This window comes from Bradysia coprophila (genome assembly GCF_014529535.1).
Source record: "Bradysia coprophila strain Holo2 chromosome IV unlocalized genomic scaffold, BU_Bcop_v1 contig_84, whole genome shotgun sequence".
Lineage (NCBI taxonomy): Eukaryota > Metazoa > Arthropoda > Insecta > Diptera > Sciaridae > Bradysia > Bradysia coprophila.
The window spans coordinates 5,748,319-5,765,337 of NW_023503376.1; the positions used below are offsets into that span (position 1 = coordinate 5,748,319).

At 35.7% G+C, this 17,019-nt stretch overlaps 1 protein-coding gene across 4 annotated transcripts in view; it reads right to left on the bottom strand.

Annotated features, from left to right (window-relative positions):
• Positions 1-16,762, bottom strand: part of LOC119072548 (prolactin-releasing peptide receptor-like) — a 29,630-nt gene extending 12,868 nt beyond the window's left edge. For 2 of the 4 annotated variants that reach the window (XM_037177784.1, XM_037177782.1), the window contains exons 1-2: positions 16,515-16,748; positions 10,405-12,430 (exon numbers count right to left, since the gene is read on the bottom strand). In XM_037177784.1, coding sequence (XP_037033679.1) covers positions 10,407-11,855 — 1,449 coding nt within the window. In that variant the 5' untranslated portion in view covers positions 11,856-12,430; positions 16,515-16,748 and the 3' untranslated portion in view covers positions 10,405-10,406. Of the gene's footprint in view, positions 1-10,401; positions 12,431-16,514 lie in introns of all 4 variants that reach the window. The other 2 variants (XM_037177783.1, XM_037177785.1) reach the window with 2 other exon arrangements.
• Between the last annotated feature and the right edge of the window lie 257 nt (positions 16,763-17,019).

Sequence of the window (17,019 nt, forward strand, 5' to 3'; positions counted from 1 at the left end):
TTCCAGTCATCTGTTATCAACAGCAATGATTTATGCGACATAATATGGTTAATCATGACTGTATATAGCAACATTTGCCATAACTAATGAAGTAACAGACTTTGTTTCATCAAACATCAGACGACATCATGGAACGAAGGAGCTAACAGATTTAATGATTTATTCGCGTTATGTTCGCCGTTTGTATAACTTGAAACTTAATATTTACATTAAGTGCACATTACACAAAAATTTAACTCGTTCCAGTTATAAAGTCTCGACAGCATAATATTAACACAGCACTGCATAAATACGATGTTAAAATAGCATTAAACACTTAAAATATGCGATGTAAATGTCTGAAAAGTAAAGTTATGTAAAATCGTTATAAAAATGAACGTTTATCCTTTACAGTGAGGCTATTATGGCAGTGATGGGCCGTAGTGGGAGAAAAACCAATCGTTAGAATATAATGTTTGGCTTTTTAAAATGCGCTGGAGGAAGGAAAACACAAAGTGGTAATGTCTCGATTTCAGGACGGTGTTCGGAAAATTTAAATAGAATTTCTCGGAACCCGTAGTCCGTCGTCACCTGCGGCCCTGCCTTTACTTTATCCCATATTGAAGGGAATGTCGTGTTTAGACGTTATACTGTGTACGTGGAACATTCATGTTCACCCACCTTAACACGTTTTTAATTACTTTTTTTAGGAGTGACATGAAAATATGAATAAGTTTTACGATTGAAGAATAATCATAAATTGTGAAATTCGAAGCTAGAAAGAAATGACATCCTACAAAAGCAACAATTTAAAATTAATTTCATTCCAATTGCGAATGTTGTTGAGGGTGCTGAGCTTTATATTATACACCAGGCATGAGCGCCGCCGAAAATAAGCCGCCGATGAAGCCGCCGCCTGCCATTTTTGAGCAAGCCGCGCCGCAGCCGAGCCGGTGCCAAAAACACGGCTCAAGCCGGCTTGAAACGGCTGGAAAATGAAATAAAGATTTCGAAAGGTGAATGGGTGAAATAATTTTGAAAACCGAGATTCCTGTTGATCCTAAGCAGCTCAAGTACTTTTTGAATTTTTTTTTCAAAATTAAGAAAATTTTGAAAATTTTCTTGAATTTTCATGAATTTTCCAGAATGGTATATTACGTCCTCGCTTCTAAGTTTGTTGTTTTGGCAAGTATGACCTTTGCGGAACGAGCCGAAGGCGCCCAATCAGTTAATTCACAAATTTGAGAAAACTTTATCGATCTTTGCGAATTTTCTCGATTTTTTTTCTTTTCAATTTTTACTTGATTTTCGTGAGCTTTCGATTTCTTCTCGAAAACCATTTTCTTAATGAGTTAAATGAGTGTACTGGAGCATGATTTTCCATTTAGTTCAAGTTTTGAGGCAATAAAACTTGACGTGTTAGTGAACCTTAGACTTAGAGACTTGCTTGTAACAAGACCAGTTCCACTTGCACTTTGAACAAACTAATCTACCTACATTTTCGCTTTCCGTACAATTTCATTTTCCATGCCGAGCCGTTTTAAGCCGGCTCAAGCCGACTTTTTCGCCGCCGCCGAGAATTTTTTTCCGGCTAGCCGCCGCCGAGGTTTCTCCGTCGGCGCTCATGCCTGTTATACACGCAGAGTTGTTCTATGGATGGGAGTGAGGGATGATGACGATAAAATGGCAAATTGTATTTTTACAATCTATTTAAAAGAAAAACCTATTTTGGACTTTCTTTCAAATAAATTGTAAAACGTTTCATTTTGCCGAGAGAAATTATTTGCCACAAATTAAACATGAAAGTTGGAGAACAGAACAAAACGAAATTAGAAATAATAATGAACATTTTCGCAGAAACAATGCTATGCCAAATGATTCAAAGCGGTTTTTTTCTGCGTAAGAAATAGAACACCAACCCCAGTCCCTCTAATTATATAGGGCAACTTTACACCACTTCACTGTGTGGGTGTACACATGTATATATACCGACAACATAGCAAGGGAACTTAATCATAATAATTTTTTTTAGTCAAGCTTATTAGCAAGCTTTCATAAAATGCGAGCATACAACGACTTACAATGAATTAAAATTCATTATTTCATATACCAATCTTCAAAGCATATCACCACAATTTCACATCTTGGCGTAAAATTATCTGCTCATAGCATGAATTACACATCTTTAAGTGACATAAACATTGAAGTGTATTCTAAAACGCTGTAATATTGAGCGCTCTTTTTCAAGGAAAAAAAAGCTATCGTTTTAAACGAACATCTTCAATACAACACGACAGAAACATATATAACATTAAAACGTGATTAACTTCCCAACAAAAGAGCCGGGTATACTCCTTTAAATTTTGCAGAATCTTTGATTGTTGACTTTCGGTGGAATGGTTTCTTTTTTCCACCCCGTAAAATTTTCAGTATCTTGGTGTATTTACCATTACACCACCGTGGGCCCGTCAAGTCTTTATATCTTCCGTTGTACACAGGGACTATTTTTGAAAAAAAAAAAAAACATTTGACACTCCAGGCCAATAATAAACGTGTTATAATTTCCATCAGCTGTTTTTCAGGTGGTCCAATGATACAAATGCATTGCGTTATACGTGTTTTTACAGTCTTACTCGCGCACTCTTCTGTAACCATTTCATCCGTATAGAGAGTTAACGAAGAGGTATTTCGGCCCAGATAAACACAACTGGCCATGAGAACAATGTCAAAATGAGATGTGAAAATTAGAACTTACAATTTCTATCAACGCACTTCAAGCATGAGTGGTACTATTAATAGGGTACTATGAATTGTTAGTATGTCGCACAACTGTAAAACACTGCATAAAAACCATTTCATACAATGGAACAAATAGAACTCTATTTGACAGCTGTCAACTTTTGCTTGAAGTGCGTTGTTCCTATTTATTTTCATTCATAAATTTTTGACATTGTCCTCAAGGCCAGTTAAATTTAACTGATCTTTGATCTCCGGTAACAGTCTATAGAGACGAAAAACAATGTGCTTGTATTAATAAACTGTTTAAATCGAGAGTGAGACCAGTTGAGTTGAGATCACTTTTGGTCAGCTTCCGCTGGAGGTGTAGCTGTCAAGTAAAACAAAACAAAATTGAAATTGACAATGGAATGTTTACAACAACACCTTTGACAGCTACACCTGCAGCAAGTTTTAACTGGTCAGTTTACCACTAACTCATGCTTTTATTTCGCTCTTTAAACAGACTATAAAATTGCATCACGTTTATGTTTGGCCTCGAGTGCACCAAATTTTTCGAAATTTTCCCAAAAAAAACTGTATGGAAAAATCCAGGAAAATGTGAGGAAATTCAAGAAAATATGGGAAAATATTTCACCAAAAATAGTCCCTGGTTGTACGAGAAATAACTGAAGATGTGAAAACATAAAACGGCTAATTAACTTGCCTTATGGCAAAATTAAAGAGATCGAAAAATTGAAATATTTAACTGCCTCGTTCGGTGTGGATTGAATTTGGTTAAAGAATATCGTACAATTTGGTAACTATATACACCATACCTAAACTGCGTACCATTACAATGATGGAAAGAGATGAATTTTTGCTTATCATCGTCCTTTTATTAAAATTTGCACAGCATGCCAATGTCGCTACTATGTCCAATAATGGAACGTGTCATGAGTTTTTCGGTGATGTGTCATTCCCCAAATGTCTTGAAATCGAATTTTAAATACCGAAGTGTCACACCCAGGTTTGCCTAAATTGAATCCGTCTCCATATGATTTTCCAACAATCCGAACACATTCCCCGACGGTCCCTAATTGGACTCATGATGTGACCTATTGCCATACAGTTTCAATGATTACTTCATTGCTACGGGACCAATTTACCTTTTGCATCCTGTTTTCCGATTTCCATATGGAAATTTCCCATCATTTCGATTCGCTACATGTATCTTTGTACTGTTCCCGCAACGAAATTCTATTACGCTACCCAAATCATACTCAATCCAACATAAGGTATAGGAAATGGAAATGTCGTCAGTTGATATGGAAATTTATTATTTTCTGCTATTTCCCATTTTCGCACCAACACCGAAATCAATAAACCGGCGAGTGTAAATATTTTTTTTATTCGCTTTGAATGAATGAATGTATTTTTATGGATCCTATTTTATGGAGTAAAAATACTTTCTTTTTTATTTCTCCTCCCTTCAGACTGATGAGATGAGTGTGTGTGTATACGGTTTGAACATTTTGTCGGTGTCACTCACTTATTGGAAATGAAGATGGATCAAATTGTTTCGATTTTTGGCATTATTGTTGAGGTTGATCTTCCCTTGCAGAAATGAAAAACCCACCCAGTGTGTCTACACATTTATATAACTGAACCGAAGGCGAAAAAAATAAGATAATTAAATTTCCACGCTGTTTACGGTGCTGAAAATAATCTCCGAAGAAAATTCGCTAGAAGTATAACGAAGAAGATAGGTCGAGCGTAACGTATTCGAATCGTTCATCTTTTAGTAGGTAAGTGAGATATAAGAAGATTATAGCGATGAAACACGTGTAGAGAATAGAAATACTCTTCAAAAATGTAATAAAAAGTATGAGATTGAATTAATCTACTTTTAACTGTTTAGAATCCTAAAATAATTTTTTTTATTTATTTGCAAATCTTTATTAGACTGTGTGGCAACGGTTCAAATAAAATTTCGGAATAAAATAAGTCAGAAGGATAATTTATCTGTTCGTTAGACAAAAATCGTTTGGCCAGACACATTCATTCGAAACCGGAACAGGACGATTTATAAACTGTATTTACCCGTTCATGCGAAACTTTACGGAAGGAGATGATGTTCGGTTGCATTTAAGTTAGTCCTAATGATGTCCATTCGAAATTTTTTACTTTGCTGTGTATGTAAATTTACGACTTATGTTTTGTCAGCAGAACCGTTCTTTTTTTTGTGAAATAAAATTTTCTCAGAGTTTGATATCAAATTTTATTTTGTAACTTGACAATGTTCGTATTCATTATTCGCTATCCGCACAAAAGAAGAAAATCCTTGGCAAATAGTAGATTGTGTCATGAGAAATGGATTTCCAAATCTCGTAGAGCTTGTATAACGAGGCGAAGCGACTCATCTTACAAAATGCACTTATATCACGAGCTGATGATACGTTTTTTGCAATATGCCTGTACGATCTAGACCATTTAGTTCTAGAAGTGTATCACTCCGCGCGGTAGACCTCAATGCTCAATGAGACGAAAAACGTTCCTTGAAACCACCAAAAAACTGATGAGTTTTCACTTTACAATTTTCGGGAATTGTAAAGATGAACTTAAAAGCTCTTAAAAGTAGCAGAACGAAACGGGGTACTTTTAGGAATGACGTGACCTTGACTATTTGTTTTTCAATTGACCTTGACCTAAAGCGAACGATTTGTTTTTTATTGTGTTTTTATCCCCGTACGAAGTACAAAGGGGCTTATAGGATTACGATGCCGTGTGTAATTGATGGAGTTCGAAGCAGACGGTAAGGGCAAATTGTTTGCCTATGTTCATAGATGACGAATCTGCAATAAAAATTTTGTCTGTCCGTCTGTCCGTCTGTCACGTCGATATCTTGAGTAAATCAAATCCGATTTCAAAAATTTTTTTTCCCTGAAAGATAGTCGAAATGGTGAGGCTAAGTTCGAAGATGAGCATATTCGGGTCGGCCCTTCGTGAGTTAGGGCCACCTAAGTGATTTAAGGTCTTTTGGTGATATTTATGGCAAAATAAACGATGGAAATGTAAATGACACGGCAAATGATAGGTATTGTCAATACCAATCCAGGAAAAAAAATCGGGTGAGTGGACCGTGAGTTAGGGCCTTAGAAGTGAAATGCTACTAGGGCCCTATGTGTATTTTACATACAACTCGAGTAAATTTCATCCGTTTTTCGTAATTTTTGTTTCATTTGGAAGGTAATCAAAGGCCGAATAGAATGTTGTTGAAAAAAAATTAAATTTGGGTCCTTGGACTAAGGCCACTACTAGGGCCCTATGTGTATTTCACATATAACTCGAGTAAATTTCATCCGTTTTTCGTAATTTTTGTTTCATTTGTGAGGTAATCAAAGGCCGAATAGAATGCTGTTGAAAAAAAATTAAATTTGGGTCCTTGGACTAAGGCCACTACTAGGGCCCTATGTGTATTTTACATATAACTCGAGCAAATTTCATCCGTTTTTCGTAATTTTTGTTTCATTTGGAAGGTAATCAAAGGCCGAATAGAATGTAGTTGAAAAAAAAATTAAATTTGGGTCCTCGGACTGAGGCCGATACTAGGGCCCTATGTGTATTTTACATATAACTCGAGCAAATTTCATCCGTTTTTCGTAATTTTTGTTTCATTTGGAAGGTAATCAAAGGCCGAATAGAATGCTGTTGAAAAAAAATTAAATTTGGGTCCTTGGACTAAGGCCACTACTAGGGTCCTATGTGTATTTTACATATAACTCGAGCAAATTTCATTCGTTTTTCGTAATTTTTGTTTCATTTGGAAGGTAATCAAAGGCCGAATAGAATGTAGTTGAAAAAACTTTTAAATTTGGGTCCTCGGACTGAGGCCGATACTAGGCCCTTCAAAAAAATAAAATTTTAGGGCGATTTGAAATTTTTGTTTCATTTGAAAGGAACGTCGTACGGGGCTTCGTAATTGCGCTATGCGCAATTTCTAAGATGTACACATTACATAATAATTTTACTTTAACTACATTAACCGGCGCAATAGGCTTACGGTCAAAGTAGGGTGACAGACGCACTAGGGTCACGTACGCAATAGATATACGGGTTTGTACGGGGCTCAGTCGCAGCAAACGCTCCGACTGTTCTGATGGCTCGTTTCGAGATTGTTACATGTGAACTTGTTGTTACCAAAGACCATTGCTGATCTGCAAACTAAATAATCGTTGCCCGCTACTGTTTTAGTGAAAGTGCACTCTATGTACACTTTCAACTCTACATCAACTCTTCTGTTGTAGCAATTTATATAAAAAATTCGTTGCGCGGCATTACGTCTTATTGTACACACTACTTCATGATCGACTATACAATGACATTCCGTCGAACGAAATTGTACATTTTTGTGATATTGTTCAGCTTTGAAATGATTTTTTCGCAATGTTGGACGTTAAAAGATAAAAATGTTGGTCTAGCGTGAGGAGCAAATATTCGAAAAATTCGTTGACAAAGGGTTTTCAAAAAGAAAATCCTCTGAGGATTTTCTTTACCATTTTCGTTTGATATCTGAGGATTTATGTCGATTTTTAAAGATTTTCTTGAATTTCCAAGGACTTTCTTTAGTTGGCTGAGGATTTCTTGAGGATTTTCTTATGAATTGACTTTCTAGTTTTCAAAGGATTTTCTATGAATGCCTGCCCCTCGGTTTAGGTCCCACTGGTTCTAAAAACTCGTATTTTTATATTCGATTCTGAAGGTAAAGAACCGCATCTACACACGAACTAAATGAACAGCGGTCCAGGTATGCTAAGCTTCTTGTTTGTGATTTTTAATTAGCTAACGAGTGTTTACTTATAACCATAGAACGTTTAAACCAAAGCTAGAGAGAAAGAGCACTGGAACTCCAAATAACTAAATATATTAAAAAATCTCAGACCTGATGGAGATGGAGAGGCAGAAGTTGTTTCTTCGAGCGTTTGTTGCTCCCATCATATAATTTCCTACGCTTTTTATTTCAAGTTTCCATAGCGAAATGTGAATTTTTCAATTTTTGAATCTGGAAACCCTATCAGTTTATGTGCCTATGTTCCATTTTCAGAATTTTGTAAAATCCAACAGAATTCCAAAAGAAATGTTTTTATTTTTTGTACCGATACGAGGCCTATTTTTCATGAAAAATGTCTTCTGCGAAACACAATTACAATGGAGAAAATACATACATCATTTAGGCGACAACAAACGCTTTTCACATTTGCCACCAATTTAATTTGTCCAGCCATATAACCATGAAGAAAGTCACTTTCCGCACGATAAATTATTTAGAAAGATAATTTCAATGATTTATCGTTAGGAAAACTCTTACATTTCGCACTACAAAGTCATGACGAATACAGTCGTATTGAAGCTGTGCTTTGCAAAAAGTACTTTAGCGCATGGATTAATGTATTAAAACAAATTGGACGGTTGAGAATAATATTTTTCTTTCTAAAGACATAAAAATGTACACTGATTACTGTGAGCTGACGAATGTAGCGAAAAAAGTTTTGTTTCGGTGAAAACAGATGGTTTTCTAAGCTTATCAAAATTGAATAATTAAAAGTCTTGTTCAAGCCCGATATGCTTCCAAACCCTCAAGCGTTCGAATGATCAATTTTACATCTAGTGCGTGAAATAGCACCAATTTTCAGACTTGCATCGAAAATAGCAGTTCCATAGTCCAAGTCTTTAAAATTTCCGTTAATATTATTGATAGAAATCGTCCTCCCAAAAAGAGGAGACCGAATTTTCAGATTATGTGTAACGATTGTGTGTGTAAAATGAATTCGGTTTTGGATTCAAAAACGTTATGACATAACTTTTCTCACGTTCATGAAACATATTGTATAAAGCTTGAGTCTGAGGAAATTACGAAACCAATCAAAGAGAAGAAATGAAAATTTCAGATTTACTTAAAAAAAGAAGAAAAAAAAATCGAGGACGTGTCGTAAAACCCTTATTCACTGAAGTATTAAAGCTTCGGCATTAATTTTTACAGCAATCATTGCAGTGCAGATGTTTCATGCTTCCAATGAATTTGAATTCTTTTTCGCCTCAAAAATTAATTTGAAAAATATGCGAACATTTTCCTTTCCCAAATGGTAGATTTAATCTATGGCAGAATCCCGCGGAATCCTTAGAATTCCGTATAGTTTACGACAAAATTACCTGCTCACATTAATTAATTTTATAGGGAAGTACTTTTTATGAATACGTTTCCCCGTTTTCTTTTCGTTTTTGTTTTTTGCTTTTTTCATTTAATTACGTGCCCGCTTTTTTAAAAGGATAGGTATGGCCTTTGCGGTTAGTAGAAATATTTTTTTGGTCAGCAGAATTTGTTGTATGTTAAAGCTAATGATTTCAAAAGAATTTACATTCTACATACATCGAGAACTACTAAAGTTAAAAAGTCACGTTTTTGTATGTTATTTGACCTCGGCTTCGCCTCAGATCAACAAAATTCACAAGAAAACTGATCTTTTTAACTGGTTATACGAATATTTCATCAAACACTAGGTCGTACTTTAAACAAATGAAGTAATAGACCTAATGATTGCAGGGATGCCGACTTGTGTTTGGGAGTAGTGGTGCTCATACAACAAGAGAATCTGGGAGTAGTGGTGATCTTTCAAGTAAAGCTGGAAAGATGTAGTGGTGATCATCTTTCGAGTAGTGGTGCCCGAGCCTCGCTTGTCCTTAGAAGTCGGCGCCCCTGAATGATTGTGTGGCGATACAGTACTGTTGTTTGTAAGAGTTTAAACGGTAAATCGAATAAATCGAATTCAAACGTTGCAGCTGTTTGTTTTTACTGCCCTGAACGCGTCTGACGCTTGGTGCTGGTGCTACAGAAAGACTCAGGGGCATATATTTACTGACACAGAAAAGTAGATGATAATTTCGCATTCGTACCCAACTCATATGAAAGTGCAGCATTGACGCGATCAAATATTTTATAAAACTAACCAAGGAAATGCTTCCCTATTTTTAATGGCGAACGGACAACGATAATAACTTATTAAATACGGACGAAAATTTGAAATTCACAGCATTAATATGATGAAAATATGTTTATAAGACAGAGCGGTGTACTGGTTCGGTCTCTGAAAACGTTTACACGAATATTTTCTTGTACCTTTTGTCAATTAAGTAAAAACAAAATTAAATCAACTTTAACGCTGTACGAGAAAATCTGTAACCCATTTTGTTGTAATGGTTGGTCTTTCAAGTCTTTACGTAAGGGTTGTATTATAGTTAATGTTTCAGATGTAAATGGGGTGTTCGTAATAAGACTTCGTCTCTAGGTGTTCGCTAATCTGTCATAACTTAATTTGGAATTCGTAACACATTTCCTCGTTGTTTAACATAATGGTTACCATTTAAGGTGGGGGGAGAAGGGATTAAGAAAACTCACGTTGATATTTGGCATACATGGAACATGTATGCTGATTAGCAGCTAATATTTATGAAGAGACTATAAGTTTAGCTGTGCTGTATGTCATCTGCTATCGACATCAATGACAAAAATAAATATCAAACTCAGGCTCATGTAGTTTTATGAAATGTTAAAGCAAATGAAGTAAAAGATTTTTCATCATTCTGTTAAATGTACCAATAGAAGCAACAGAGTCTTGAAAGGTTGAAAGGTTGTAATTAAGAATTTCTTACCTAATTTAAGTAGCACGATATTTGTCACCATTTTTGATACGATCCGGTTTCATTTCCTTACAATTATCATCCTCAAAGCGTATATGGCCACCCGCTGATAATTGCCTGTTGCCGTATTCAAGTGAATCTTCAAAATTTGTTTCTAATACCCCAGATGGCAGTAAAACCGTTTCCGGGCTTCGTTGTCGACAGGCTGGTACCACATCCGACAACAAAATGGTGTGGTCCAATGGACTTCTGAATCCATTCAACTGAATGGAATCACGGGCCGCTAATGATGGACAGTTGCTTCGCGTAAAACTTGACGTTAACAATGATTCCTGGATCGTTTCATTATTTCCGTTAAATGTTGGCTCTGGATGCCATCGCTGACTGCCGTTGCCAGGAATGCATTTGCCGCGTCGCCATGATAAACAAGGTAGCACCAATTTGAATTCTTTGCGAAAATTGTCATTCAGCCAGGCGTACAAAATGGGATTGTAGCACGTGGATGACATTGCAACGCTGTGTGCTATGAAGAACAGTACATTGTAGATCTTCCACTCGGATGTATTGATGTAAAAATCGTTGAGAACATTTACGACATTAAGCGGTAGCCAAGACAATCCGAACACCAGAACCATTGCTATTAACATTCTGTTAGTGCGTTTCTTTCTGTCTCGATCGAGCTCCTCCTTCTTTGTCGTCTTCGTACCTGGCTTTGTTTTGTGCCTGTCATTCAAACGAATAGACACACAGACGTAGCAGAATGTCACAATAAAGAAAGGCAAAAGAAATTGGAGAATAACTGTGACGGTTCCGTACACCTTGCGATAGTACTCTGTGGGCCAATCCTCTTCGCAGTAGAACTCATGTTCACCAGTAAAATTCAATCTGGCTACTTGCATGTAAAGTCCATACGGAAAGGTCAGCAATAGCGATACCATCCAAATTATGAAAATAATTGAAATGCAAGCAATCAATCTCATTCGCTGCTGGAACGGATAGATGATGACGAAGAATCGATCGATGGCAATGGCTGTTAATGTTAACGTCGAAATGTAGACACTAACTCCTTGTGCATACGGAACCAAATGGCACAGAATCGTTCCGAATATCCAACGCTTCAGAAAGGTGTACGAAGGTGTAAACGGAACTGCCAAAATGCACAGCAAAATGTCGGATAATGCTAGGTTCGTTATGAATAAATTGGTCACGGACTGCATCAATTTATTGCGGAACACGACGAAACAAACCAGTACATTACCGAATACGCCCATCACAAATATCAGAACGTATATCAGTATGAAACAGGACTGAACAATCCGGTTGTGGATGTAATCCGACTGTGTTGCATTCGACATGATAACTTCGGCTCCCTCGAACATGATATTCGGTTGGATGGCGGTGTAATTGTCGTCATTCAGGGCATAGTAACTGGGTGAAGAAGTGGCCGTTGTCGTCGTTGTCGTCATGGTTGGTTGTAGAGTGGTTCCAAAATGGGAATCAATTAGAAATGTTGGATGTTATTTAGTTCATGCATACCATGCATTTGGCACACTCAGACACACTGTGATTGGTTGCACTGTTGTAGCACTGTAATTCACATTATTTAGCTGTTGCATCAGTAAAGTGTTTGCTTTTCGATTGAACATATTCTCACATAATTTTGTCCTTTTTAAATCGTCTGTCGAGTTGGAATTTCCCTGGCTGTTTTATTCGACAATTTTTATTTTCAGTTTACATTGTGGCTTAGTCACATCTCATTCATTCGGTGATATTCCAACCGTAAAGAAAATTAATTACGCACATTTTGGTCGATGAAATTTTTTTCCCAATTTTTCTATTTTGATAATTTGCCAAAAAAAAAAGTTTTATTTATTGTAACATTTGTTCCAGCCAGCGCTTAAGACGTCCTCTCAAATAATGTATAAATGTACAGACTGTTCAGTAGTGTTCATTTTTAAAAACAAAAATTTTCATTTCAATGTTTATTTCATGGCAATAAGTTGAGTAATTTTCACTAATCCCCTTTTTCGCTCTCTGAAATCTGAATACAAAAAAGAATCGTTAAATGTACAAACTTAATGGGTCAATGTGAAAGTCTATGCGGTGTGGTTAGCTAGCTATAATACCGTTGCGTCGTCATTGTTTCGTTTGAAAATCTAAAACAAGAAACTTTTCGGTAAATATTTATCTATTAGAAACACCAACAAAAACAAAGCTAAAATTGGTTGTGCATAACACGAACGGCGACGTGATGATTAAGATTTGTGTGATTCTCCTTATACTACGTAAACGCCCTGAATCTATAACATCTGTAATTTGTGGGACGGAATCTCACATTAATGTTACTCGTTGGAATTCCCTAAGTGAATCGGTTTATGTTAGTCATTTTGCCTGTTTTATAGGAATTAATTTCCCGAAAATTAACTAATTTTTCCGTCACATTTTATCCGTTTTGTTTTAGATAACAACATATCGAAGTGATGGAAAGGAAGTGCCTCCGTTGTTTTTATGGCCTTTTTAGTTCTTTTTTATGCTCCGAAGCTAACTCGCCCTCATTTGGATGATTTTTCCAAATTCAGGAATTTTGTAGAATTTTTGGAAAATATAATTCTTTAAAACAGGCTCGGATACAGACGAATATGTCATCTCTGTTATCGACACGGATGACTAAAACGAACGATGGACTCAGCTTATTTTGTTCTTTCGCAGGAAAATGTATGTTAAAACGAATGAAGTAATAGATTTTATTGCAAATTTACTTAAATGGAAAGTTGTACAAAAGACTCGATGATTCTAGTCATACTAGGACAGTAGTTACACTAGCGACACAATCTTTGCACAGACAAAAATGTCAAATCTATTATCGACAAGGATGACGATGGGATCAGCTTACTTAGTCGACACAGTCTTTCACAGGAAAATGAGTGTTGAAACGAATGAAGTAATAGATTTCGTTGAAAATATATTTAATGATTATCAAGTTATAATATTTTTACACATCTCTGTTATCGACTGGATGACTAACCCGTGCGACGGGATTCGCTTAGCAAAATGAATGTTAAAACGAAGGAAGTAATAGATTTTGTTGAAAATTTAGTTAAATCAGAAGTGTTAAAACTGACTCGATGACTATACTGTAAGTTACATGTTTGCCATCTGTAGAACAAGGAAAAAATAATAATTCTTTGGATGCCAAGCATACCATAGTCAGTCACAGCCGAATCATTCAATTTGTTTTTATGTGAACACAGGGAACCGTAAAAATTGTTGTTAGCAAAGTTTGCGAATGTCTACGCGAACGTTTTGATAATGATGTTGCTGAAACGGCTGAAACGTATCGATATGTTTCCCTATGCTTCTTTTTTATATGAGAATATCGAAAAACGTACGCCGCAATTTGTTATCACAAATATTAATGAAGCCATTGTGTACGGATACATGCGACGACACCACTAATCAGCATCTAAATTTTTCTGCTACACATCAACAGCTCTTGTTATTTATTTATTTTTTAGTTTCAATATTGATGTACTGTACTATCACAAATTTTGGATATTGTGTCTGCGATATTTGGTTTTACAGAATATATAGTTCTTCTTGGTGTTAAGTTGAACGTAAAGTACAAGTTAAATAAAAAAAAAATGAAAAATCAAGGGCATCTATCGTTCACATAGCATTACATTATCTACAGATTCTAAACTTTCGATGGATGAATTCGGATCTTCGTTTCTTTTGGAAAAGTCCGGACAATGAAGAAATGTCGTACATGTCTTGAAAAGCGAAATGTACATCACAGCTTTCAAAGAGAATGTTTATTTACATGACATAGAAAATTTATTGTTTGATGTGTGTGAAGTATGTCGTTCGAGCCGAAGGTCAGGGTCGTAATTTCGCTATACTATAAAAAGACCTTATAAATATGAAGCCAAATAGAGTAAACCGAATTGAAGAACGAATAATGAAAAACGATACAGGTTGAACAAATACTGGATGGGGACGGACAATCTGACACATGATGCCAAGACATTTTTTTTTGTGCCGGATTTTCCTATACACTTGGTACTGGATGTCGCATGTGGATTGAGCGAGAGGGACATAAATAAAGGTGGAAAAGGATGTAATTCGATCAAACAGATAAATAAACTCAGAAACTACATCAGAAAATGGGTAACGCAGATCACATCATCGGTAAAGTAGACTACATTACCATTTTACTTTAGAGTAATTGAATGGACTTCTTAGTAAATAAAGGCAATGTGAGAAAGAGCATTTTGTCTTGTTGCTACCACATAAAATCACACTGACAGAAAATTGAACAGCAGTCGATTGAAATGTTAATTAGATTAGTAAATTAGATGTGACCGGCTGTGACCACTCAGTACGTGACATTCTAAAGCTTCATAGTGAGTATAATCTTAACATTATCCGTCACAGTCAATAAGCTACATTACCTGTAACAGTTAACATTCGCCCGGCACATTATCTGCCGAAGCTTAAGGGCAAGTTTTGCTTACAGTTCATTTATTTCTGACACATTAATTTGTCAGCTAACTTTCCCTAACATTACCTGTGGTCAGAAATGCTTTGAAAAATCATTATCAAAGGTTCAAACAGTCTGGCAATTGGTCTTAACATTATTTTCTTTTTATTCTTCTTCATTTCACAATCTCTACCTCCACTGATGGACATAGGACTTCCCTAACTCTTTACATTTTTTCACGATCCCTTGCTATTTCTGGTGTGACCGTTTATGAACGAAAAAACCACTGAAGAATGTAAAATACAGAAAGCTACGCATAAGCCCTTAAAAGCACATTCGGTTCATCGATATAAATGTAACACGAAGGTCAATGGTCAAGTGGAAAATGAAGGACATAATGTCTGTAAAATCAAATTGTCTCTGCAGTATGGCTATTCAATTGTTATCAATAAGGACGACAAAAATAATGATAAGCTATGCGAAATACGGTTCTTTATATGGTAAAATGCATGTTTAAAAAATTGAAGTACAAGATTTGAAATCAACAGATTAAAAATACTTTGATAGATTGAAGTCATAGACATGATAATAATACTGGTCATATGCTTGCCGTCTGTAACAGATTAATATTGTTGTACATTTGGAAGCAATTTGAAACATCAGTGAAAATGAATACCGAAGCTATACGAAGAACGTAATGACATTGTTTGCTATTTTTATTCTTCACAGAACTTCCAAAATGTTATACATTTTAACATTATTTCTCATTGCATAACGTGTTCTGCCCCATTAATTAATTCAAACAAACAATTACACAAAGTTGCGTACTTGTTGTACATATTATACACAGAGCTATGATTTAGAACAATAGCCGCTATTCCTACATAAAAGCAAACACACAAAAATATGTTTCTTTGTTGATGTTAAATCTTCAATGACGATACAACAATTGATATTATAGCTAAAAATAAAGATCGTGTAAAATCGAATTCATATGTCTGCTTCACTACATGTTGGATGTTCCAACAAAAGGAAAAGCATTACACAGTGTGATGTACATACAATAAGTAAAGTATGAGATACGCTAATGAAATTATTGAAAAGTTGGAGAGCCCAAACAGGAACAAAAATATCTCCAAATTGAATATCGATGTCTAGCCCATTAAGTTTCTAATTTCCTCACACTCTCGTGTCGGATTTGTTCAGTGTGCCCTACTAATTTTACCAAATTTGCTTCGTTTTTTTTTTAATTTGCTTAATGAATGTCCCGAAAGAATCAATAGTTCGTCGTCGAATTAACGTTAATTGAATCAACGAGACTCGTCTATATCGCTATGCAAATTATTCAATTAATTTGATACGACTGCAAAAGTGTTCCGTTTGACGACAACTCATCCTAAACGAATGAACGAATTTTCGAAAGTATATCAAGATGATACGGTGCCGCAAATGTTATGTATGTATATAATTGCACCCCAACTAAATTCCATCAATTTTCCATCATTTTGTCGTTATCTACCGATCAATACAATTTTCCTAATTGAATGTTGTAAGTACGAGCCGATCTGAATTCATAAGCGATATAAATACTCGTTCAAGTACATATTGAAATATGCGAGAAGTAAATTGTTTTATTGTTTGTTACAATTGAATGCGAGACGCTAAAATTGTCTAAATGTCTTCTTTATGTACACAGCACTAATTCCACTTTCACATACACGATAAATGTTTTCCTCTTAAACGATTCTATTCAAATTCAACAACCCAGTCAACAGTTTTGTATAATTTAGAGCTTGTCTCACTGAATAAATTATAATAACCAAAACACACGTCTTATCAACGCGAAGAACAAACTTTTACTGTTGCAAGAGCACTCAGTTACCGGATGTGTCTGCGGAAAAATGTTTCGAAAAACCAGAAGAAAAATTGTTACCAATTGATGATAACAAGGTCGGTATATCAGTCTCGCTCAATAGAGCACATTTACTCCTGAAACACGTGCTACGGAGCTTTTAATCGTCTGATGGACTGTCTTTTTCTTACTTTTCGCATGGAAATTATTCTCTCTCTCGTGAGAAATTTTCACAATGGAAAATTGAGTGTAAAAATGTTTCGGTTTGTTTAGTCTTGTGGGTGGGAGTGGGCTGAGT